At 38.4% G+C, this 24,683-nt stretch overlaps 2 protein-coding genes across 7 annotated transcripts in view; one reads left to right on the plus strand and one right to left on the minus strand.

Annotated features, from left to right (window-relative positions):
* PPME1 (protein phosphatase methylesterase 1) overlaps positions 1-17,479 on the minus strand; it is a 64,073-nt gene extending 46,594 nt beyond the window's left edge. Inside the window, exon 1 of the mRNA XM_044258554.1 lies at positions 17,183-17,479. Coding sequence (XP_044114489.1) covers positions 17,183-17,283 — 101 coding nt within the window. The 5' untranslated portion in view covers positions 17,284-17,479. The remainder of the gene's footprint in view (positions 1-17,182) is intronic.
* A 275-nt stretch (positions 17,480-17,754) lies between these two features.
* C2CD3 (C2 domain containing 3 centriole elongation regulator) overlaps positions 17,755-24,683 on the plus strand; it is a 146,306-nt gene continuing 139,377 nt past the window's right edge. For 4 of the 6 annotated variants that reach the window (XM_044258556.1, XM_044258558.1, XM_044258557.1 and 1 more), the window contains exons 1-2: positions 17,757-17,960; positions 22,983-23,252. In XM_044258556.1, the coding sequence (XP_044114491.1) occupies positions 17,906-17,960; positions 22,983-23,252 (325 nt within the window). In that variant the 5' untranslated portion in view covers positions 17,757-17,905. Of the gene's footprint in view, positions 17,961-22,982; positions 23,253-24,683 lie in introns of all 6 variants that reach the window. The other 2 variants (XM_044258562.1, XM_044258560.1) reach the window with 2 other exon arrangements.

Below are 24,683 nucleotides of genomic sequence, written 5' to 3' on the forward strand. Positions count from 1 at the left end.
TTTACAAATGAGAAAACTAAAGCCAAGGGAGGTTAAATAACTCATCCAAGACACAGAAAGCAGCTGAGCTAAAATCTTATTCTCAGGGTTACTTCTATATCAGTTTTCAATACTACCTTCAAAATAATACTAGGTTCTCTATTCTTGAAATCACCCAAGCTAGCAATGAGCATGCACAAATAAATCCCTAGGAAGAGGTGAAAGAGGATTAGTTCTTGCTGTAGGGATAGTGACTGGCAGAGGACCTTCGTAACAAGCCTGAGTACCAGGGAGACTAAAGAAAAAGTCAAGGTTATAAATGTAGATGGCCATGGGACAGAGCAGGAAGGTGGAGCGAGAAGGAAGAATCGAAAACTCTCAAGTTTCTGTGATGCCATTCACAAAGAGAGAGCATAAGAGGCCATTTTAAAGAACTCTAGGTTAACAAATACTGATTTACCATGGGATTGAAATCCTAGATTCTATTCCTATTAGTTTTCTTTGTTAGCCATTGGTAAATGTTGTTAATTGGGCATCATAGAATCCAAAAATGAAAACAGTAGCATTTACCACAACAGCCTGCATTAGACAGGACAGGATACTTATGGCTCCATATATGATGTGGTTTCAAGCAAATGAATGAAAGCTTATCTCACTTAAGACCACTTTCAAATAGGGTACTTAATCCATGGGAAATTCCAACCTGCTGAGTCAGATCGTGCAAAACTATACATTTAAAATGGATGGATGAAGACAAGACTGCTGCAGCACTGGAAGAACTACTGTAATCTTATACCTCCAATAATAAAAGAATTCTGCTTTATTTAGGTTTAGAAAAATTTCTTTTTTATTTCTGCCACTTACCTAACCTAATTAATAACTTATTTTTCCAAAGCCCTAAAAGTAAAGAGAAAAAAGATATTAAAAATTTAGTACAGTGATCTGGCCTCAAATAAAACAAAATCACTGAGATATCAGTAATGAAAGCAAGAAAGAGTACAAGGCTTTTTTCTGATGCTTTACAAGGGCTAATTGTAGCTGCTTACTCTTATAATCAATGTTTGTATCTGTACTCAGGGATTAGAATTATGTAAGCTACTATTCTGTGGACAGTACCACAACAGGAAGAAAGCAAGCAGGTCTGGAGTCAGAGTTTCCAAGCCAATAAAGTCCATATAGAAGCCTCTAATAAGTATATAGTTCAGAACCAACCACCATATAATTCCCTTCTCAGACTCACCTGAATGTCATAATAATGTAGCATATAAGACATATTTCATAATATATTTCATTTCAAATATGTTTAGGGCAATTATTCTAGAACCTCTTTCCAGTCATGATTTGCTTATATAATCAACAAAGTTAATTCCAACTCAATTTTTGAGTATGCCCTTTATGATGGGCCCTGATAATACTTCCTGGGCATTTGGGAAATCAGCAGGCCGAAAGTTCCCACTGATGAACAAAACTTGGTTCTTGCCCTCAAAATGCTCATGGCTAGGAGAAAATAGGTAAGTAAACAGTCACTGTATACTAAAGCTAGGGCAGAAATATGCCTAGCATGCCACGAAAATTCAGATGGCACATACAATCTTGTTTGGAACACTGATGAGAACGGAATCAGGTCAGAGAAGGATTCACAGTGATGATGTCCAGTGTGGAAGATTTTCTTAAATGTTATACAAATCTGAAGTACTATCCTTATTAAATATCAACCTAGATTGGGAAAGTAATTTCTCTAATTACCAAATAAAACTTCCTGAAACTCTGTGAGAAAAATGTTAGTATAAAGATTCTACAACTTAGGGGCACCTGGGTGGCTCAGTGGGTTAAAGCCTCTGCCTTCAGCTCAGGTCATGATCCTAGGGTCCTGGGATTGAGCCCCACGTCGGGCTTTCTGCTCTGTAGGGAGCCTGCTTCCTCCTCTCTCTCTCTCTGCCTGTCTCTCTGCCTACTTGTGATATCTGTCTGTCAAATAAATAAATAAAATCTTAAAAAAAAAAAAAGATTCTATAACTTAAAAATGGGTTTCTATTCCAAAGGTCTGTAAAGTAGTGGTTGGGAAAAATGAAGCACATTTTCCCTGAAATATTAGTAAATTCTGAAATATTAGTAAATATTATGAAATATTAGTAATTCTGAAACATTAGTAAATTCTCTGGGTAGTTCTACCCCCAAGACTACTTAGCCATACAACATGATAAAATGCTATTTGTGATGAAATTCAGCTAATAAGGGACGCCTGGGTGGCTCAGTTGGTTAAGCAGCTGCCTTCGGCTCGGGTCATGATCCCAGCGTCCTGGGATCGAGTCCCACATCGGGCTCCTTGCTCGGCAGGGAGCCTGCTTCTCCCTCTGCCTCTGCCTGCCATTCTGTCTGCCTGTGCTCCCTCTCTCTCTCTCTCTGACAAATAAATAAAAAATCTTTAAAAAAAAAAAAAAGAAATTCAGCTAATAACAATGTAGTTCAAGTAATTAACACAGAAAAGTGATTTGAAGTGATTTTACTATAACTTGAACCATGGTTCTTATGCTTAAGGAAAAGCTGATTTTTTTTTAAAGATTTTATTTATTTATTTATTTGACAGACAGAGATCACAAGTAGGCAGAGAAGCAGGCAAAGGGAGAGGAGGAAGCAGGCTCCTTGCTGAGCAGAGAGCCCAATGCGGGGCTCGATCCCAGGACCTTGGGATCATGACCTGAGCTGAAGGCAGAGGCTTTAACCCACTGAGCCACCCAGGCGCCCCAGGAAAAGCTGATTTAATTAAAAAGGGGTGGGAAGGATTAAACGAAACAAACCATTCATGTATTTGTGCTAGGCACTTTTCAAGCATTACCTAAATTTAATCCTCCTAATAATCTGAGCTATATTTTCTTAATAGAATAAAGATAGAAGAATATAAGTGTGAAACCACAGTAGAATAAAAAGAGGCCACAAGTTCATTTTTGCACACTGTGAATAATTACATTTTAAAAATCTCATTTCTACATTCCACAAATCTATGACTTTTCCTTCCCTACTCAGTTCAGGGTGGACAATTTTAAACTACTGGAAACAATACCATCTGTCCATTGTATTACAGCATCATTCATTCATTCATCAAATGTTTACTGAGCTCCTATATGCTACCCACTTTGGGGCAAGTAAATAAAACACAGGAGTTTACAATTAAATTAGGGGAGACTAAACAAGTAGATTACAATGGAGTTGTTAGAAGAACAGATAAAATACTGTATACATACAGCAATGTCAAAAATAAGATGAAAAAAAAAAAGATAAACTATAATTTTACGTACCACTAAGAAAAAAGCTACCAATTAAAGACACAGTTGACCACTTAGAATTCATTTTAAATTTCTTAAAAAGCTCTTTTATACTTATATTGATTCAACATATATCACTTATGGCTATAAATAAAGGAAAATAAGAGCAAAATAAAAGTATTTTTAATCAATGTCTTCATACCGAGAGTTCTATTCTCTTTTGAATAACTTTGACTAATATAGTCCTCTGTGCCTCACAAGAACATTGGTGATGGAATGTTTCCTAAAACTATAAACACCAGCTCATATGCTGACTTTACCATTATATGGAGAGCTATATTATTTTTTTACTCTAACTTTAGGAATAATGCTTAATTCATCTGATTGAATACCCACTACTTCTCACAACCATTCAGTTTTCAGTGGTTAAGAGGGTGCTCCACTTTTGTCTCTAGGAATTTCTTCCAAGCTACCAACACCTACTTTGCAAGATTTGATGCTGGTTTTGGTGTTTGCTCAAACAAGTGGGGAGAACCAAGACAGGGCTGTTACTTAACCAACAGCAATTGTTAAGACACTATCATTTTAAATACAAAAAGAAATGTATCTTAGAATCCATGAATTATAGTAAATAGGTTTTCTTTACCCAGTTTCATAACTTAAATAATGATTCTACATATACAGTCCCTCTTCTCAAAAAAAAATGAGGTTTGGGGTGCCTGGGTGGCTCAGTGGGTTAAGCCTCTGCCTTCAGCTCAGGTCATGATCTCAGGGTCCTGTGATCGAGCCCCACATCGGGCTCTCTGCTTAGCGGGGAGCCTGCTTCCTTCTCTCTCTCTGCCTGCCTCTCTGCCTACCTATGATTTCTCTCTCTGTCAAATAAATTAAAATTTAAAAAAAAAATGAGGTTAGTAGTACCCATATTAAAATCTTAAAAAAGTTTTTATTGAAGTATAATTAACATACAATGTTATATTTAGTATTACTCACATTTTAAGAAAATAAAAGTCAAGCTTATACTACTTAAGTAGTATGCAGTATGCCAGAAAGGGAATCCTAGTTATTCATTTAAGACCTATATTCTTTCTCCTACAGAAGAACTACAAAATAAATAGTATTGATACAGGGTGAGCAAACTATAGCCTCTGGGCAAATCCAGCCATTGCCTGTTTTTTGTATGGCTCAGGAGCCGAGAATGGTCTTTACATTTTTAAAAACCAGGAGTAAAGAAAAAAGAATAATATATAATAACAAGAGAAAATTACATGAAATTCAAATTTCAGTGTCCACAGAAAAAATATTGTTAGAACAGAATCACATTCAATTGCATATTGTCCATGGCTGCTTTCACCATACTCAGCAGAGTTGAGGAGCTGTTATAGAAACTGTACTGCAAACCATAAAATGGTTACTATCTGGCCCTTTACAGAAAAGTTTGCCAATCTCTGGTATAAATGATAGGTCTTACAAAAGGACAGAAAATGGAAAGATCTACTTCAGGATGAATGGTCAGGAAAAGATTTAGGATCTCATTTTAAATGTGCCACATGTCCATTAAGTGAAAACTGACAAAAACATTAACTATGCTACTATAGAAATGCAAAGAAATGAAAACAGAGGCTCCTGCACTCCAGACCTTCCATTTTAGGGGTAACTTTAAAAAATTACCATAAAATATAAATTAGTATAATTATGGTAATTGCCAAAGTACCATAAAAATTGATAGATTTATTTAATAAAACATTTTTAAAAATCGATACCAAGTAGTAATGCACAATAATTGATAAGTGAGTGGAAATGACAGAAAGTGTAATAGAGCTCAGAGGAGGGATAGAAGAAGTGAATGAGCTAGAATAGTCTGAAAGAGCTTCATGGGTTTTGTAGGAAGTGAAATGGGAGGCATTGCAAGTACAATAAACTTGGCAGTTAGTAAGTTAGTTAATAAGTTAGTAGGTGCCAAGAAACATTTAGGGAACTGCCATTGCCTGGAACATGAATGCTGAGCTTTTATGGAGAGCTTTTAACAGTAGACTGCCTGCTCTGATCCCTACACTTGTTAGAGTCACCAATGCACAGGTATCATCTCCTTGGAAAATAGTCTTCACCCTTAGAGAACAAGGGATAAACCAAGCAAGGGCAGAAAAACCCAATCCTATAAAATGCAGGTCCTTCCAAAAATAATTGCTAATTGACATTTGTTCTCTTATAGTAATAAGAGGTTTGGGGAATCACAAAAGAAGAGATAAACTGCTATAAAATGAAATCAAAACCAGGCATAAACCTTTACATATAACAGACTAATTGGGGATGCCTGGCTGGCTCAGTCAGTTAAATGTCTGCCTTCATTTCGGATCAGGCTCCCAGAGGCCTGGGATCCAGTCCCACATTGGGCTTCTTACTCAGCAGAAGCCTGTTTCTCCCTCTGCCTGCTGCTTCCCTTGCTTGTGCTCTCTCTCTGACAAAAAACGCATAAAATCTTAAAAAGAGAGAGAGAGAGAGACTAATTGTAGACATGAGCTACAACCATATGAGTATGTTAAATTCAAATTAAGACAAGGTATTTGGAAGCACTCACAACACACTTTGCCTAAGTGCTGGTGTTGAAATAAAGTATAGATTCCATTATTTCATGAAGTGAAACAGCTTTCAGAAGAAAGAGAATACAAGTTTAGTTATGCCATCTTCATGGAACTGGTGAAGAAAAAAGATTGTTCTTGCAAAATGAGGCCAAATATGTCTAGGATAGGTCAGCACTTAGTAGCCAGCATGCTTGAAACCAGGGAAATTAAGATAGAACTTTTACCCTTAAGAAGTTCATCACCTTGAAGAGTAGACCGTGAACCAAAAATTACAAGTCAGAAAGAGAAGGGTTAAACTACAGAAGGCTATGGGGATAGCTGTGCTGTTGCCTACTACGTGATGATGCCTACCAGGATTATTATATCATTAACTGCTCAGGGAAGAAGGAAGGGTAGGGCAGAAGAGGAGGAAGGGAGGAAAATTTCTCCCTGCATATTTAGAGAACAAGGAATAAGAAAATTTGTATGTTTTGAAGTGAATGTCTCAAATCTAAATAGGCATAATAACCTCAACATCTACTAGGCTGCTTAAATCTGTTAAGAGAGTTATGAATGAGTCATGAGCTGCACAGTAGCAGTCCTAGTCACTGTTGCCACAAATTCTCTAGTCTAGGAGTCTTGCAGTGGAGGCAAAATACTGAAGTTTAATTGCAGCGAGCTATTTAAATCAAGGCATCAGCGCTAAAAAAAAAAAAAAAAAAAAATCCTCATTAGGAACACTTTGAAGGTAATGGAAAGAAGGCAACCAGATGGCTGTCTGGGTTGTGGTAGTTTAGAGTGTTTATTACTAGTGATAAGGGCATGCTATTAAAGCAGCAGAGTGAAGATTCTAAAAACTACATACTGGATCAGATTATTAGAGATCATCTAACCTAAATCTTGTGTTATGGAAGGGGACAATTAATTAGCTGCCTATTATGTGTCAAACAGATTTTTCACTTCTGCAAGAAAAGTTTTCCTATTTATTTATTTATTTTTAATTTATTTATTTGACAGAGAGAGATGAGGAGAAGCAGGCTCCCCGCTGAGCAGAGAGCCTGATGCGGGACTCGATTCCAGGCCCCTGGGATCATGACCTGAGCCAAAGGCAGAGGCTTAACCCACTGAGCCACCCAGGCGCCCAAAGTTTCCCCATTTTAAAGACAAAGAAATACAGACTCAACTGTAAAATGATTTGCCCAGAGCCACTTTCGGTACCACTGGAGCTTGGATTTAAACTCAAGTATATGTCTGGTTCCAAAGTGCTCTTTCTATTACACCATCGCAGTGAGTCCCTGAGAGAAGGAAAGATAAATTGACCAGAGCCACAAGGCTTATTAGCAACAAAGACAGGATTTCCACTTAAACCCAGAAAAAGTCCAAAGCAAAGAACACACATAGACGCATGGTGGGAAAGGAGTGACAGTAAACAACTTCAGCCCTCTCCTATGATTTGGATGACTGGATTTTTCAACACAACTTCCTTCTTTTCTTTTTTTTTTTTTTTTTTTTTTGGCATATGTGTGTGCAAGAGTGGAGTGGTGGGGCAGAGGAGAGTGGGAGAGAGTGTTTAAGCAGACTCTGTAATGAGCTTGGAGCCCAATGTAGGGCTTGATCTCACGATCCTGAGGTCAGGACCTGAGCCAAAACCAAGAGTCAGACACTTAATCAACTGTGCCATCCAGGCAACCCTTCAGCATACCCTCTCATTCAATTATCAAAATTTATTAGTAGTATGTGCTTGGGACGGATTGGCAAAACTATATTTTGAAGAACAGCTAAGTTGGACCACTCCTTAAATAGCACTACTAATTAACTTTCTTCTCTAAAAGAAAAAAAAAAACTAATTTATGACATTAAGGAATAAATTTTTCCTAGCCAACCAGAAGTGTTTTCTCAAATCTGACATCAAGCAACATATAAAGGAAGGCTCATTACATTTAAAAACAAACCAATTATCCAATTTTGCAGACACTAAGAAACAACAGATTTGCTAGTAATAAGTCTAGCAACCATGGAAAAAGGGATATTTACTCAGAAGTGCTCAGGTCAAGGGGCTCAACCCTGGCACAAGGTGGAAAGGGAGAAAAGGGGGAGAGAAAGAGATCTATTACTTTCTATATCTGTGCTGCAGTGAAAACAGTGGAGAATGAGACTGTAAAGATCAGTCTCCCCCCATTTGCTAACATCAGGGCTTGGAATACATGTCCTTTACTGTCTACTCTAGACATTCCTTCACTTCTCACCACTCTCTATTTGCTAGCAGAATTCCAGATTGTTTTAGTAGCTAGTAGAGATATTTGGTTATCTTTCCTCCACCCCAAGGGAATTAATGAGAATCAGTCTAAACCAGTCATAGTAATTTCATTCCCTACTGCCAGTGATTGGTCTTAGGATGCACATGTAAACCAGTTCTGGACAATGAAAATTAAGGGAAAAACTGGCTGGGGAATTTCCCTTTCCAGAAAACAAAGAAAAGAAAAAAAAAGGGGGGGGGAATGAAAAAAAGACAAGCTTAGCTAGCAAAAGGCCTTTTCTTCTGTTCCTTCCTTTTTATTTGGAAAGATGGAATAAAGGTAAGATGAAAGTTGAGTTGCAGCAGCCATCTCACAACCAAAAGGTGATAAGCAAGAAAAGGAAAATCCAGCATTCCTAAGGATGGCAAAATTAAGGATGCACAGGATCCTTAATATAGTTGAATGACTAAATCAACTCTGGAATTTCCTATTTCCTTTTGGTTTAAAGCACAGTAAGTTGTTAACAGCAAATACAATTATTTCACATTAATGTAATACTGCTAATTTGAATTTGGAGAGTTTTGTAGGTCTAACCGTACTTAAATAGTATATCTATTAAGTTTTTTAATTATATAAGAATAATATGTTTACTTATACATAAAGAATTTATCCCTTAGTTTTATAGTGTACATAATTAAGTGATACTACATTAGATATAACTTAGGCCAATACTAGGCATCTGAAATATTTTTCCTTCAAAAAGGATTCATACACATCCTCCAAAAAGACTCAACATCATAAAAATGTTTATTCTAAGTTAACTTACATATTTAATGTAATCCCAATAAAAATACTGTTAGTATTTTTTTTCTGGTACTAGTTTGATTATAAAGTTTATTTGTGTATTTTCAGCCATAAAAAGAATGTGATCTTGCCATTTGCTAACAACATGGTTGGACCTAGAGAGTATTATGCTAAGTGAAATAAATAGAGAGACAAATACGACATGATTTCACTTATAGGTGGAAACTAAAAAATAAAACAAATGAATTAACAAATAAGAAGCAGAAAAAGACTCATAAATACAGAGAACAAACTGATGGTTGCTGGAAGAGGGGAATGGGGGATGGGCAAAAACGGGTGTGAGGAATGGGAGATACAGGCTTCCAGTTATCAGAATGGATATGTCACAGGGAGTAAGAGGTATAGCATAGGGAATATAGGCAATGGTATCGCAATAGCATTGGATGGTGGTAGATGGTAGCTGCACTTGTGGTTAGCACAGGATAAAGTATAGACTTGTGGAATCACTATGTTTTACACCTGAAACAAACATAACATTGTATGTCAACCATATTTAAAAAAAAAAAAGTTTATTTGTAAGAATAAACAAGTAACCAGGAAAATCTTAAAAAAGACTCTACCACCTACTAAAACATATTTAAAAATGCCTGGGTGGCTCAGTTGGTTAAGCAGCTGCCTTCAGCTCAGGTCATGATCCCAGCATCCTGGGATCGAGTCCCACATCGGGCTCCTTGCTCAGCAGGGAGCCTGCTTCTCCCTCTGCCTCTGCCTGTGCTTGCTCTCTCTCCCTCTCTCTCTGACAAATAAATAAATAAAATCTTTTAAAAAAAAATGCCTCTGTAGGGGCACCTAGGTGGATCAATCGGTAAAGTGTCTGCCTTTGGCTCAGGTCATGATCCCAGGATCCAGGGATCTAGCCCCGTAACAGGTTCCCTGCTCAGTGGAGAGCCTGTTTCTCCCACTCCCCCTGCTTGTGTACCCTCTCTTGCTATCTCTCTCTGTCAAATAAAGAAATAAAACCTTAAAAAATAAAATAAAATGCCTCTGTAATTAAAGTGTAGTAGTGGCACATCAATAAGTAGGCAGGCCAATGGGAAAACAAACTTCACAGATCCAAATCTATGTGAAAATTTGGTACATGATAAAGGCATCACTTTTTTTTTTTTAGCCATGATTAGGGCCCATTTTATTAAATATATAAAATGTTAAATACACAATCATCTTTGTTTACAAAATGCCAACAACATGCATTTTGAAAAAGAACAACTAAACTTTTATTAAGTGTATTTAACACTGAAATTTGTACCTCAGGGTGGCATATTTATGTGGAAGATTTCCTTGTCAAAAATTAGGAAAATCTGAAATACTGGGAACCAGTAGTACTTCTGTAATAATAAAAATAAAAAGTAGGGGTGCCTGGCTGCCTCAGTTGGTGGAGCCTGTGCCGCCTGATAAGGCATCATTTTTTAAAAAAGATTTTACTTATTTACTTGAGAGACAGAGTGAGTGCGCACAAGCATGGAGAGAGGGGCAGAGAGGGAGAAGACGACTCCCCACTGCGCAGGGAGCCCGATGCAGGGCTTGATCCCAGGACCTTGGGATTACGACCTGAGCTGAAGGTAGATGCTTAACTGACTGAGGTGTCCCAAGGCATCATTTTTTAAAAACAATTTTATTTATTTGAGAGAGAGAGAGTGTGCGGGAGCAGGGGGGAGAGGTGGAGGGAGAGGAAGAAGCAGACTCTCCGCTGAGCAGAGAGCCCAACTTGGGGCTTGATCCCAGGACCCTGAGATCATTTTAATGCAGGGGAAAAGACTAATTTTTATTGAGGTAAAACTCATATAATGGGAAAAAGACTTTTTAATAAATGGTGTTACAACAATTAGATAATCTGTGGGCAAAGACAAAACTGAATTGGTTCCTCACTTTGCACATCAAGATAAACTTAAAACAGGTGTTTAAAAAAAGGAACCATAGGGGCGCCTAGGTGGCTCAGTGGGTTAAGGCCTCTGCCTTTGGCTCAGGTCATGATCCCAGGGTCCTGGGATCGAGCCCTGCATTGGGCTCTCTACTCTTCGGAGAGCCTGCTTCTTCCTTCTCTCTCTGCCTGCCTCTCTGCCTACTTGTGATCTCTGTCTGTCAAATAAATAAATAAAATCTTAAAAAAAAAAAAAAAAGGAACCATACAGTTCCTGGGGAAAAAAATACATGAATTCCTTTATAACCTGGGAAAAGTAAATGTCTTTCTGCAATTCAAAATCCAGAAGCAACATACGTTAAATTTGAGTACGTTAAGATCTAAAACCAAAACTTTTGGTGTGCCTGGGTAGTTCAGTCAGTTAAGCATCTGACTCTTGATTTCAGCTCAGATCATAATCTCCGGGTCGTTAAGATCAAGTCCCTTGTTGGGCCCTGCACTGGGCACGAAACCTGCTTAGGATTCTCTCTCCCTCTCCCTCTGCCCCACCCCAAAACCCTCTCTTAAAAAAAAGAAAAAAAGAATAAATAAAAACAAAACTTTTTACATAGCAAAATATATTGTAAGCAAAGTAGAAAACCAAGTCGGAAAATATTTTTAAGATTTATAAAGAAGAAATATCCCGAATACACAGAGCTTCAAAGAGCAACTTTGGAAAACAGTTTGGCAAATTTCTTAAAAAACTATATATAATTTACCATATGACCCAGCAATTCCATTCTTAGGTATTTACCCAAGGGAAATCCAAATATATTTCCACAGAAAGATTTGTATGTGAATGTTCATAGCAGCATTATTTATAAAAGCAAAAAAATGGAAACAACCCAAGTGTTCAGCGACTGATAAACAAGTTAATTAAAATGTGGTATATCTACACAATGGAATGTCATTCAGTAATAAAAAGGTATGATGTACTGATAACATGATACAACATGGATGAATCCTGAAAACATTGTATTAAATGAAAGAAGCCAATCACAAAAGGCCACCTACTGCATGATTTCATTTACATGAAATCTCCAGAACAGGCAAATCTTTGAAGTCAGAAAATAGATTAGTGGTTCCCAGGGGACGGGGGAGGGAGAAATAACTGCTAGCAGGTAAGTAGTTTCTTTATGAGATAATGAGAATATCCTAAAATTAGTGACAATGACTGTACAACCATAAATATATTAAAAACCACTGAGCCATATACTTTGAAAGGGTGAATTCTATAGTATGTGAAATTTAATTTTTAAAAACCTAATAAGTTTACCAATAAACTTACTGATTTTAATAACAACTTTAATATTTAAAAACATAATAAGCAACAAAAACAGAGATGCTAGGATTTGTAACTCAATATATGAGCTTGAGCAAGTCACTTCACTTTGTCCTTTATTTCTCCATATGTTGAATAGCTCCTTAAAGGCTTCCTAAGAGGCCTGATATCCATTATAAATTTAAGACGCTGAATGAAGGACTATCTAATCAGATATGAGTAATATACAGCTTACAGGGAAAAAGCTGACATTTTAAGAAATTGAAAGGAGAGCTTCTACCTTATAAAGATTAAGTCTTTTTCACCATTCTCAATATAAAATAATTCATCAGTTGTCATTCCTTAAGAGCTTGTGTGTCAGGAAGCATTAAGTGCTTTGCATGTTATTATTTCATTCTCACAGAACTCTAAAGAAAGCAGAAATTAAAAGAAAACAAAGACTATGTGAGGTTAAATGACTTGATCAAAGTAAATACACAAGCTGGACTTCAAACTCAGATCTTTATCATCATTTTTTTAAAAAGATCTATATCACTTTAAACAACAATTTCTACACCAAGATATAACAAGAGCAACCATGGACTAAAAATCTAAAGTCTGGGTTTGAATCCTGTTTCTGCCATTTGATGATTCTGTGTTTTTAGGAAGTCAAAGAACATTTTCATTTTCTTATTAAGAGAAAATATTAATCCCTGCCTTAATATAGCTCATAAAATAATACAGAAAGTCACTAATATATCTTCCAGATAAAGTACTGTAGAAATGTTAAGAGATTACAGAAATGTAGTACTATTGTTAAACCAAAAACATGTTGAAAATGAAAGGTTTTAAAAATCTCTATAGTCTCTCTAATGGTAACATGTACTAAAGCAGTGATTTTCAAAACATACTCCTCTCAAGCACACTCAGGTGCTGTAGACTAAATGGTTGTGATCCTCCATCCCACCCCCCCCAACTCCAAATTCTTGATAAATCCTAACGTTTAATGTCATGGTATTTGGAAGTGGGGCCTTGGGAGGTGATGAGATCATGAGAGTATAGCCTTCAAGACTGGGATTAGTGCGTGCCCTTAGAAAACAGATGCCACAGAGCTTCCTTCCTCCTTCTGCCATGTGAGGACAGATCAAGAAGACTGCCATCTATGAACCAGCATGTGGTCCCCACTGGACACAGAATCTTTTAGCAGCTTGATCTTGGATTTCCCGGCCTCCAGAAATGTAAGAAATAACATTTCTGTTGTTTACAAGCCACACAATCTATGGTATTTTTGTTACTGCAACGCTAACAGATTAAGATACCAGTTACAAGTAGGAATCACAAACCAAAGCAGCTCCAAAATCTATAATTAAATAAGGTCAAAACCACTGTTTTGGGCATCATCTACTGGATTCTATCAGGAATAGTGAAACCAGGATTTCAGGCCTTACCCAAAAAACAAGTGTGGTGTTTTGAGACTAAACATAAATTTAATCCTGGTTCTGCCACATATTAGTTGGGTGACCTTTAATCTCAAGTCTGAATTTCCTTACTAATAAATGCAGAGAAATATCTACCTTCCAAGGCTGTGAGCAGATTAAATTAAGTAACATACATAATAAAGCTATTACCACAATGACTGGCACAAAGTACCTACCTGGAAAAAGAAAGTAATTGTTATTACTACATTATCTAGAAATATTCTGGAATTACTTAAGTCTAATTTGAAAAACTGAATTACGGAAACTCAAGAAAAATCATAAACTCAAAACCACCCTGAATATGCGAACACATTTAAATAAGGCTTAGTGAAATTAAAAGGCCAGAGATTATGAATTGAAAGAGTTGAAAGAGTAAGTCATGTAAGAGACTGTCAAAGGAACAGGTCCAGCTTAAAGTAAGAGATAGATGGGAGAATGGACAAAGATGCATAGATAAGAAAAATGAAATGAATGAACAGAAGAAGAAATAAAGAAGGATGCTTTAAAATTGGTTAAAGTGAGACTTCATAGATCAAGACTGAGCAAAAGGCTGAATGTTAGTGTATCTGGAAAGAAATAAGATGCATGACTCAAAATTAAGTATGGTCAGGATAACAACTATGAATCCAAAAAACATAACGGGTCTCAGAGACTCAAGTCTTAGTTGTTAGCGGCCCTACCATTAATGTTCTACTGCCTTAGTATGAAGAAGACTTGATTTTTCTTTAAAGACTTAGTTATTTATTTTAGAGAGAGAGTACAAATAAGCAAAAGGGATAGAGGGAAAGAGAATCTCAAGTAGACTCCACACTGAGCGTGGAGCCCAACTTGGGGCTCCATCTAGGACCCTGAAATCACAACCTGAGCTGAAACCAAGAGTTGGACACTTAACCAACTGCACCACCCAGGCACCCTGAGTTTGTTTTCTTATTTATTAACAAAAAATATTGTCCCCTGCCTCTCAGTTTTTACCTTAGAGAATACAGAATTCTCTGAATGGTTTTCTTACCATAGTGCCATGAGATCATTTCAAATGAAAGCTCTCTTTCTAGGGCAGGGAGAGAGTCTGTATTACCACTAACTTTAGATTCAGCTGAGGCCTGCCAATGTTCCAATAAGGAAACAGAAAAGAAAAATATATGAAAACAAGCCACTTTAATAAGATTCACCAACACAGCTCTTCTCTTCATAATATTATAAAGAAGGATTTCCCCGAGGAACTTTATTTTCTAGATAAGCAGTTAACAAAGAAGACCAAAGCATCTGTTTAAATAAGAGGGTAAGTTACCAACAGTCATACAATCTTCTAATAAGCAGATTTTTTATTCATTTTCTCTTAGTATTTTTCTTCTCAGTTCTTATCGTCAGAGAACTTGTTTCAACAAAGCGGGAAGCTGAGCTCTAAACTAAGCTGTAGCATATATAGTTATTAAAAAGTTAATATTTTTATATTTATATATTTTTACAGAAGAGTGCTGGTATACTAAAGGACCAAATTTTAGTTTAAGAAAGGCAGCAATTGGGACACCTGGGTGGCTCAGTTGGTTAAGCAGCTGCCTTCGGCTCAGGTCATGATCCCAGCGTCCTGGGATCGAGTCCCACATCGGGCTCCTTGCCCGGCAGGGAGCCTGCTTCTCCCTCTGCCTCTGCCTGCCTCTCTGTCTGCCTGTGCTTGCTCTCTCTCTGACAAATTAAAAAAAAAAAAAAAAAAGGCAGCAATTAAGACATACCAATAATAAATGGTACATTTATTTTTATACTCCAGGTTAATTTTCCCAAATAATCTATCATGGATCAGTTTCCAGATCCTTCTTATTCCTGTTACAGTCTTACCTTTCTGTCGTCTAAAGCCAAAACAATCTCCATTTTACACCTTGTATGAGGCCTTCTACTATTTCTTTCCGTTGTGCATCCAGCACCTATCTTCTGTTAAGATTTTCTCACCTTTCTACTGTGTGTCATAGTCAGGTCTCCAATCCTTAATTTCCTCCCATGGTTTTTTTCAAACCCAGCCCCCTCAATTCTCACCACCTTTCTACCCTACTGTTTTAATTTATGGGATTCTTCTTTCTCTTTATTCCAAGGACCTTCTTTCATAGTACTGCATCTCTTGTCCTCATCTCCTTTTTGATCAGTTTTTGTACATATTACTTCTTTAAAAACCAAGATTTCTCTTCTCTTTATTCCAAGTATATCAACCCATCTCCAGAATTCCAAACACACCCTTTTAACTACCTCATACATATTCTTCCTATCCCTTTTCTCTTTAAGGTTACTAGTCTTCAGAATACCACTTGATACTAAAAATACCCCTCAAAAAAACCTGCCTATTCAATTCCCTCTGCTTCCTAGTAGTTACCTCTCCCATGATCAACTCATACCCTTCTCTCCTATACCTGAGTACACCCTAATCTGGCACAAGCCATTCAACAACCTAAAATTCCCCAAACCTATCTCTTCAACACAATTCCTCCTTTCCTAGTAAATGGTTTTCCCTAAAACATTTTAACTGGATACTCTGAATGCTTCATTAATTCTGAGTCTTCTTAAACCAGTATATACCTTCCATCAGACTTTGCCTGGCAAAATCAACTGCCCAAATATGCTCTTTAAGCTTCCCCTACCTTACTTCTGCAGCACTTTCATTCACTAAACCCTGTTCTCCGTCTTTTCTCCATCTCTAGAGCCCATGGTCACTCTCTAAGCACCTCATCACTCCTCCCCTTACTCCCTACCCTCACTTCTTAGCACATTCCAATTACCCTTAACAGTCTACTTAGCTATATTCTCCATCTTCCTCAGCCCTGTTTTCAAACTTTCTCAGGTCTCTCCTAAGAGAGATGATCTCTTAATCATCCCCTCACTCCCTGAATCTGCCTCTTAACACCCCTAGGAACTCTCTCTAGAACCTTCTGCTCCCTAGTTTTCTTTCTTTCAACCCTGCCTCAGATGTTCTCAATTCCCTCAGCCTTTTTTTTTTTTTAAGAGGTTTTTGTTTTTATTTTTGTTTTGTTTTTTTAATCTTATTTATTTGACAGAGAGTACAAGCAGGAAGAGCAGCAGGGAGAGGGAGAAGCAGGCTCTGGCTGAGCAGATAGCACCAAGTGGGGCTCCATCCCAAGATCCTGGGATCATGACCTGAGCGATGGAAGACCCTTAGACCAACTGAACCACCCACGCAGGCCTCCCTCCCTCTGTTCTTCTAATATCTAGTTCTTTTCGTCTTTTTACTACTCCCAAATCTTTCCCTAGTTGTTCCCCTAATTCTCCTCAACTTTTCTCAGTCATTCCCCATGTCCCTCAATCCTCCCCGACAGATATTCCCGATTTTTGTCACCTCTACTACCTTTCCTCAAACCTTCTCCATCACTTATTCTGAAGGTGCCTCCTACTTCTCTTAAACAATCCTCTCAGCTTTCTCAGTCTTTGCCTCATTCCCTCCTTCCTTCAATACTATTTGTCCTCCAATTTCCATTGACTTGGCGCCTCCCCTAGTTCCCAAATCCGCCTTCAACACCATCTAAACGTCTCCAGGCCGCCGCCAATACTCTCTCCCATCCTTAGCTTCCCTTGACGTGCAGCTCTACACGCCCAGAGACACCATTCTCCAATGGCCGGCCCCTGGAAGGGGTATGGGTCACGTACCCCATTCGCATCTTGGCTCCGCTCTGACTGCCCCCGCTGCCGGGGAGAGGTGGGCGAGAGGGCAGACGGCCGAGGTGCATGCTCTTCTCGAGGGCCGACATGAGGGGAAGTCCTCAGGTAATGACACAGTAGCCTAAGCTTCGTCCCACGCTAAGTGCGGCCCAGCCGGTCACAGCTTGCTCCCCTACCGACGCCCAGTGCCTTTGGACAGCACCCAGCTACCGGCAGCACCGCCCACCGCCCACCGGCTCCGTAAACTCCACCCTCTCTCCTCAGCGCTTCCACCGGAAGTGCGCAACAGCCCTCCACAAAGGAAGCTGGGTAACGGAGTTTACGGATCTCTCGGACCCCAAGCAGAGACCTCATCGACCCTCGCCGGAAAGAAAAGCGCTCCTAAGGGCAATGCACCCTGGGCAATGAAGTCCTCAAAGGGCGTATCCCTTTGCGCTTGCGCAGCTGGAGGCGATAGCGTCAAATCTCGCAGAGGTAGTTGAGCGGAGCTTGCTGGGTGTTGTAGTCTATTTGCGGGAAGAAGTCTTGGCGCCTTTCCTTCTCACCGCTTCTGGCAGACTGTTACCGGAAGAGCCCCTTCTTCCTGCTTCCCAGGCTGCCCGGCGGCCCCGGTTGCCGGGGAACGCAGGCGCCTTGGGAAGGGATGGCGGGAGGCTACAGCTTAGGTGCTGGAGCGGGAACTCAGTTGGTGAAGAAAAGCTCTGGCTCATCATGAAACAACGAAAAGGCCAGGGGCCTGTGGGCGTCCGAGGACGCAAGAAAAGAGGTAAACTGAGCGACCAAAGGTCGAGGAAAGACTAAGGAGCAGAGTTAAGGGAGCAAAGTGTAAGGAATTCTAGAAGACTCCCACACGCGCCTGTAAAATAAGCCGGGAGAAGGGAAGAAATTGGGAAACAACCAAGGAATCAAAGGGCTGGAAGAGAAGGCAATTGTCTCTCCAACGGATGGAAAGGAAATAGGGGCTGAAATGGGGTCACAAAACGGGCAAGTAAATGGGGCGAGGTAAGGGCTAAAAGGGTGCAGGCAGAACGTTTGTAAAGAAAGGGAATAAAAAAAATTACCAGGAATTTTTTAACTTTTTGTAGTGAGATATACTCGACATATAACATTGTCTTAGCTTTAGGTTGTACAGCATCATTGAATATTCCTATATATTGCAAAATGAGCACCACAGTAAGTCTAGTTAGCATCCATCACCAATCACTAAAAATTTTTTTCTTGTCATGAAAATTTTTTTTAAAGTTTTTATTTATTCACCAGAGACAGCGAGAGAGAGGCAGAGGGAGAAGCAGGCTCTCCGCTGAGGAGGGAGTCCATTGCAGGACTCAGTCCCAGTACTGTCAAGATCATGACCTGAGCCCAAGGCAGATGCTTAACTGAGCCACCCAGGTGCCTCTCATGAAAATTTTTAAGACTCTTCTAGCAATTTTTGTTTAAGATTTTATTTATTTATGAGACAAAAAGACCAGGGGAGGAGGAGGGTGAGAGGTGAGAGGGAGAAGCAGACTCCCTGCTGAGTAGGGAGCCTGGTATGGGACTCAATCTTGAGACCCTAGGATCATAACCTGAGCTGAAGGCAGTCGCTTAACCAACTGAGGCACCCAGGTGCTCTCTTTTAGCAGCTTTCAAATATACAGTACATCAGTAACTATAGTCACTCTGCGGTACGTTACATCTCTATGACTTAGGACTGTTTGTTTGCTTTAAAGATTATTTATTTACCAGAGAGAGGAAGAAGGAGAGTCTGAGAGTACCGGGGGCTGGGGTGGCAGGCAGAGGAAGAAGCAGGCTCCCAGCTGAGCAAGAAGACTGATGCGGGGCGCCTGGGTGGCTCAGTGGGTTAAGCCGCTGCCTTCGTCTCAGGTCATGATCTCAGGGTCCTGGGATCGAGTCCCGCATCGGGCTCTCTGCTCAGCAGGGAGCCTGCTTCCCTCTCTCTCTCTCTCTGCCTGCCTCTCTGTTTACTTGTGATTTCTCTCTGTCAAATAAATAAATAAATAAATAAAAAGAAGACTGATGCGGGGTCCATCCCAAGACCCTGGGATCATGACCCCAGCTGAAGGCATGCTTAACACACTGAGCCACCCAGGTGTCCCTGAGGGGTTTTTGATAACAAATGTGTGTTTGTGTGTGGGAAGGTATACCTTTGTGGAGTTTCACATGGACTGGAAGACACATAAGTTGGAAAGGTGGTATATCAATAATTAAAATAGTCAGGGATCATATTTTATACATTACTGAAACCCCAAGAGCTAACATAAAGCAGGAGTCGGTAAGTGGCTGAATGAGTCAAACGTAAGACAATCATGAAGAATGAAGGGCTACACGCAGGAGTTGGGAAAGATAGTTGTGGAGGAGAGAGGAAGAAAGAGTGTGGAGGAGAGAGGAAGAAAGAGTGACAGGGTGTGGTAGTGTTGGAGTGGGGGTGAAGGCATGAAGATCTCTGAAGGATTTGAGAGGATAAAAGAGTGTGTAGCAAGAGGACCTTATCAGAATAGTAGGCTTAAGGAGAAGCATGCTCTCCAGAAGAGCAGGGAAATGTTAGCTGCAGAGAGAACAGTTGCCCTGGTAACCCAGGACAAATCAGGAAACTGGAAATTGAATCTTTATAGGGCTGCCTCCAAACAACAAACAAACAAATTTTGTGTGACTTTGCCTTTTTACATTACAGGTAAATTGGTATTAAGAATAGTGATAGTACATTAGGTCATTGGATTGAGACAGAATCTACAGTCTGGAAGTGAATCTTATCCAAGCCATTTAAAGATAATTAAGGCAGTTTGAGGCAGTACCTTTCCGGCCAGGAATGATGGGAGGATATGAAATGGAAGCATGGGTATGTTCGATGCTGGTGCTTCCTATACCAAACCAGTCAAGCATATTTGGTTTATAGGAGGAAAATAAAAATAGAAATAACGTAAGAATCTCCTCCTTGCTGTACCATGTGTGTATATATCTGTGTGTGTGATACACACACACACACACATATATATATATATTTGTCGTAATGCTCATATACACACCTCTGTATTATTTTTACATCAAAACTAGTTATCCATAAAGATTATGGTGGGTCATCTTGAACTATAGAGAGCAGAGAAGGTGTTTGCTTTACAAATCTAAAGACTGACGTATATAGATCTCCTGATCTGATGTACTCCAATGTATTTTCTTCCTGTTGAGCATGACCACTCTCCAAGGGAAAAGTAAGAGTAATAGAAAGATGTGTGTAATATAGGAATGGTTTCCTTTTTTTTTTTAATCCCAGTATAGCTAACATATAGTGTTATATTAATTTTAGGTGTACAGTATAGTGATTGAACAATTCTATGCATTACTCAGTGCTCATCATAAGTATGCACTTTAATCCTCATCACCTATTTCACCCTACCCAACCCCCAGCCTCTCTCCTGGTAACCATCAGCATGTTCTCTGTAGTTAAGAGTCTATTTCTTGGTTTGTCTCTCTCTTTTTTTTCCCTTTGTTCATTTGTTTTGTTTCTTAAATTCCACATGAGTGAAATCATATGGTATTTGTCGTCCTCTGATTTATTTCACTTAGCATTATACGCTCTTGCTCCAGCCATGTTGTTGCAAAGGGCAAGATTTCATTCTTTTATATGAGTGAATAATATTCATATTCATATATATAGTTTCTTAAATCTCCTCTAAGTCATGATTAGGAGATAACTATAAGTGGAAGATAGTCTGGGTCATTAAAGGAAAGTTTTATAGAAAGTCATGATTAGGGGCACCTGGGTGGCTCAATGGGTTGGGCCTCTGCCTTCAGCTCGGGTCATGATCCCAGGGTCGTGGAATCAAGCCCCACATCGGGCTCTATGCTAGGCGGGGAGCCTGCTTCCCCCTCCCCCTCTGCCTGCCTCTCTGCCCTTGTGATCTCTTTCTCTCTTTGTCAAATATATAAATAAAATCTTTAAAACAAAGAAAGGAAGAAAGAAAGTCATGATTAAATGCCTTGTTTACATTTATTATCTGTCTTAAATCCAATAAATATTATAAAAGCCAATAAATATTTGAGCCCAGTACTGTACTAAAAAATGGTGGCAGAATCTGAAGATGATGGTGTCTGTTTTCATTGACTGAATGATGTGGGCAGGAAAGAAAATACACAATTTAAGGTGGTCTTTATTGGAATGCTGTCAAATGCTATAGACTTAATCATTTGAGCATTGAGTGAAGGGAGTCATTGCTGTCTCATGTTTGGTGATGGTTTTAAAGTAGGAACTAAAGATAACATATCTTAAAACCTGGACATTGCAATAATAAAAAACACTACTTGGAAGAAAAATTTAAACTACTTCTGAGATTTTTAAAGACCTATGTACTCTATTGTTATGCTTATATTTTTGAAATGGTATCATTTTAAATTGAAGTATAGTTGACATGCAATGTTATGTTAGTTTCAGGTGTACAATATCCTGATTCCAGAAATCTATATATTATACTACGCTCACCACAAGTGTAACTACTGTCTGTCCCCGTACAACACTATTACAATACCATTGACTATATTCCTATGTTGTACGTTTTATTCCCATGACTTATTCATTCCATAACTGGAAGGCTTTATCTCCCACTCCCCTTCATCTATTTTGCCCGTCCTCCTGCTCCTCTCCCCTCTGGCAACCATCAGTTTTTCCTTATATTTTTGGGTCTGTTTCTACTTTTTGTTTGTTTAGGTTCCACATGTAAGTGAACTCATATAATATTTGTCTTTCTCAGTCTGACTTACTTCACTTAGCGTAATACCCTCTAGGTCCATCCATCTTGTTTGAAAGCCAAGATCTCGTTCTTTTTTTATGGCTGAGTAATATCCCATTTTGTACATACACCATAATCTCTTTTATCCATTTATCTATCAATGGGTTACTTCCACATCATGGCTATTGTAAATAATGCTGCAATAAACATAGGAGTGCATATATCTCTTCTAATTAGTGTTTTTGTTCTTTGGGTAAATACCCAGTAGTGGAAATTATTGGATCATGGGGTGATTCTTAATTTTTCATCCAAGGGGTGATTTTTAATTTTTTTAATTTTAAAATTAATATATAACGTATTATTAGCCCCAGGGGTACAGGCCTCTGAATCTCCAGGTTTATACCCTTCACACCATTCACCATAGCACATACCCTCCCCAATGTCCATAAACCTACCACCCTCTCCCCACCCACCTCCCCCTGGCAACTCTCAGTTTGTTTTGTGAGATTAAGAGTCTCTTATGGTTTGTCTCTCTCCCAGTCCCATCTTGTTTCATTTATTCTTTTCCTACCCCCCAAACCTCCCACGTTGCATCTCCATATTTTTAATTTTTTAAGGAACATTCTTACTGTTTTCCACAGTTGCTGCACCAGTTTACATTCCCACCAGCGGTGCATGAGGGTTCTTTTTTCTCCACATCCTTGCCAACGCTTGTTATTTCTTGTCTTTTTAATTCTAGCCATTTCAACATCATAAGGTTTTATCGTTTTAATGTGCATGAAATGATATCTTTCAGTTAAAGAGGAGTTTGTCTTAGCATATCTTAAGTTGGTATGACGTTTTAGAAAAACCCGAATCAGACCCTGAATACTAATTAGTTATCAAGGTCACTTAAGTGACCAGGTAGGTTATTATATGGTCCGCTTTGCTATTTGCTTCTCATGTATTAGAATACATAAGATAAAACATCTCTCTGTAGAGACGAAAATGCATTCTCATTCAAAAAGCAGATTATTTTTCTATATTTAGTTTAAAGTTTGACTTAGTGTTTTTGGATTTCTCCACAGGTTTGAGTGACATTTCTCCGTCTACAAGCCTACCACCTCTTGTTGAAGGCCAGCTACGCTGCTTTCTGAAACTTACAGTCAGTAAAGTCATATGGAAGATTGCAAAGCCTCCCACTTGTGTACTTGTCCGAGTGAGATGGTGGGGAGAAACATCAGATGGAACCGTATTTTGTCCTAGGGATGCACTGCAGACTGAACCAAAATCAGTGAGAACAACTACCCGTTACGCTGTTCGCTGTGGTCCAAAGCAGTTTACCTCTTATCTAACTGGTATGTTTCTGTCTTATCATTTTACCTGCAGGCCTAATAAACATGTATTATGTTGTTAGCAGTGGGTGTTATTGTGTACATACTATCTATTGAGTGAAAGAAGTTTTATAATAGCCCTTTTATTGAGAGTATACTGTGTACCAGCAGTTGATGCATATTATTTCTAATACTTAATAACCCTGCAAGAAAGACATTTTCTGATTTATAGGCAATGAAACAGGTTCAGAGATGAAATGAATACTCTTTTTAAAGTTACATAGTTGAGAAATGGCAAAAGTTGGATTTGAACCAATTTCTGTCAGACACTGAAACTCACACACTTTCACCACACCATGCTGCTTTAAGAAATAACTGTAGTCTCTGCTCTGGGACTTAGATTATGCTCAAGGAAAGAATATATATATATGTTATATAATATATACGTTATATAATATTTATGTATGTAAATATGTATATTTACATATATAAAAATAAAGTATATGTAAAAGTATATGTGTTAGAATTCATATATAATATGTATGATACATAATTTTTGTATAATGTGTATATATATATATATATATATATACACACACATTACATATAGTACATATGTATATAAACTTTACTAATAGTGCAAGATAACACATGCTAAATGAGTGGGTTAGTGGATTAGTAGTACTGGTTTTCAGAGCAGGGAAGGATCCCTTTACAGAATAACCAGGAGTCAAGATTTCTTCATTTCTGTTCAAGGAAAGCATTCTAAGTGTACTGTATTTCTCTCTTTGGGTCAGGTTTTTGCATAAACACATTTTGGATGGTGGGGTTATTTATCAAATCAATCCAGTTCAAGTCAGTAAAATTAAGTAGCATGTAAACATTGTTGGTCTAAAGCTATTAGAGAATCAGAGTTGAAATAAAGGTTAAACTGTCCTTAAGAAGGTTATATTCTATCAAAAAAATTTTGAAAACCTCAAGATAAAAAGAACAAAAAATTCAGTCTCTCAAAAGATACATACTGAGCACTTAGCATTTCATAGTCATTGTGTTGTAGGCACTGTGGAGAATTTAATCAGAACCAATTTAATCAGAATTGTGTCTAATTCTAACTAAATTCACAGAGAAGTTTAGTTAAAATACTAAGTAGGAAGTGATAATTACTATTATAGGATACCCATAGATATTCTGGATACTATAAACCTAATTTAACAAATGAAGAGTAAATAAAAATTCTTCAGTAAGACAGAAGATATTTATTAATATGATCAACAAATCAGACATTTATTTGAGCATCTTGTGGTATAATAAAGAATGTATTTGAACTTGAGATTGATGTTATCAGTTGCAGTATTTGGGGAAAGTCCCTCCCCATTTCTGACTCCCCTTTTTTCTCATCTGTAAAATGGCTTTAGATTGCTCCCCTTTCACCTTGCTTTTTCATGAAGAAGCAGC

The sequence above is a fragment of the Neovison vison genome, chromosome 7 (genome assembly GCF_020171115.1).
Source record: "Neovison vison isolate M4711 chromosome 7, ASM_NN_V1, whole genome shotgun sequence".
NCBI classification, from domain to species: Eukaryota; Metazoa; Chordata; class Mammalia; order Carnivora; family Mustelidae; genus Neogale; species Neogale vison.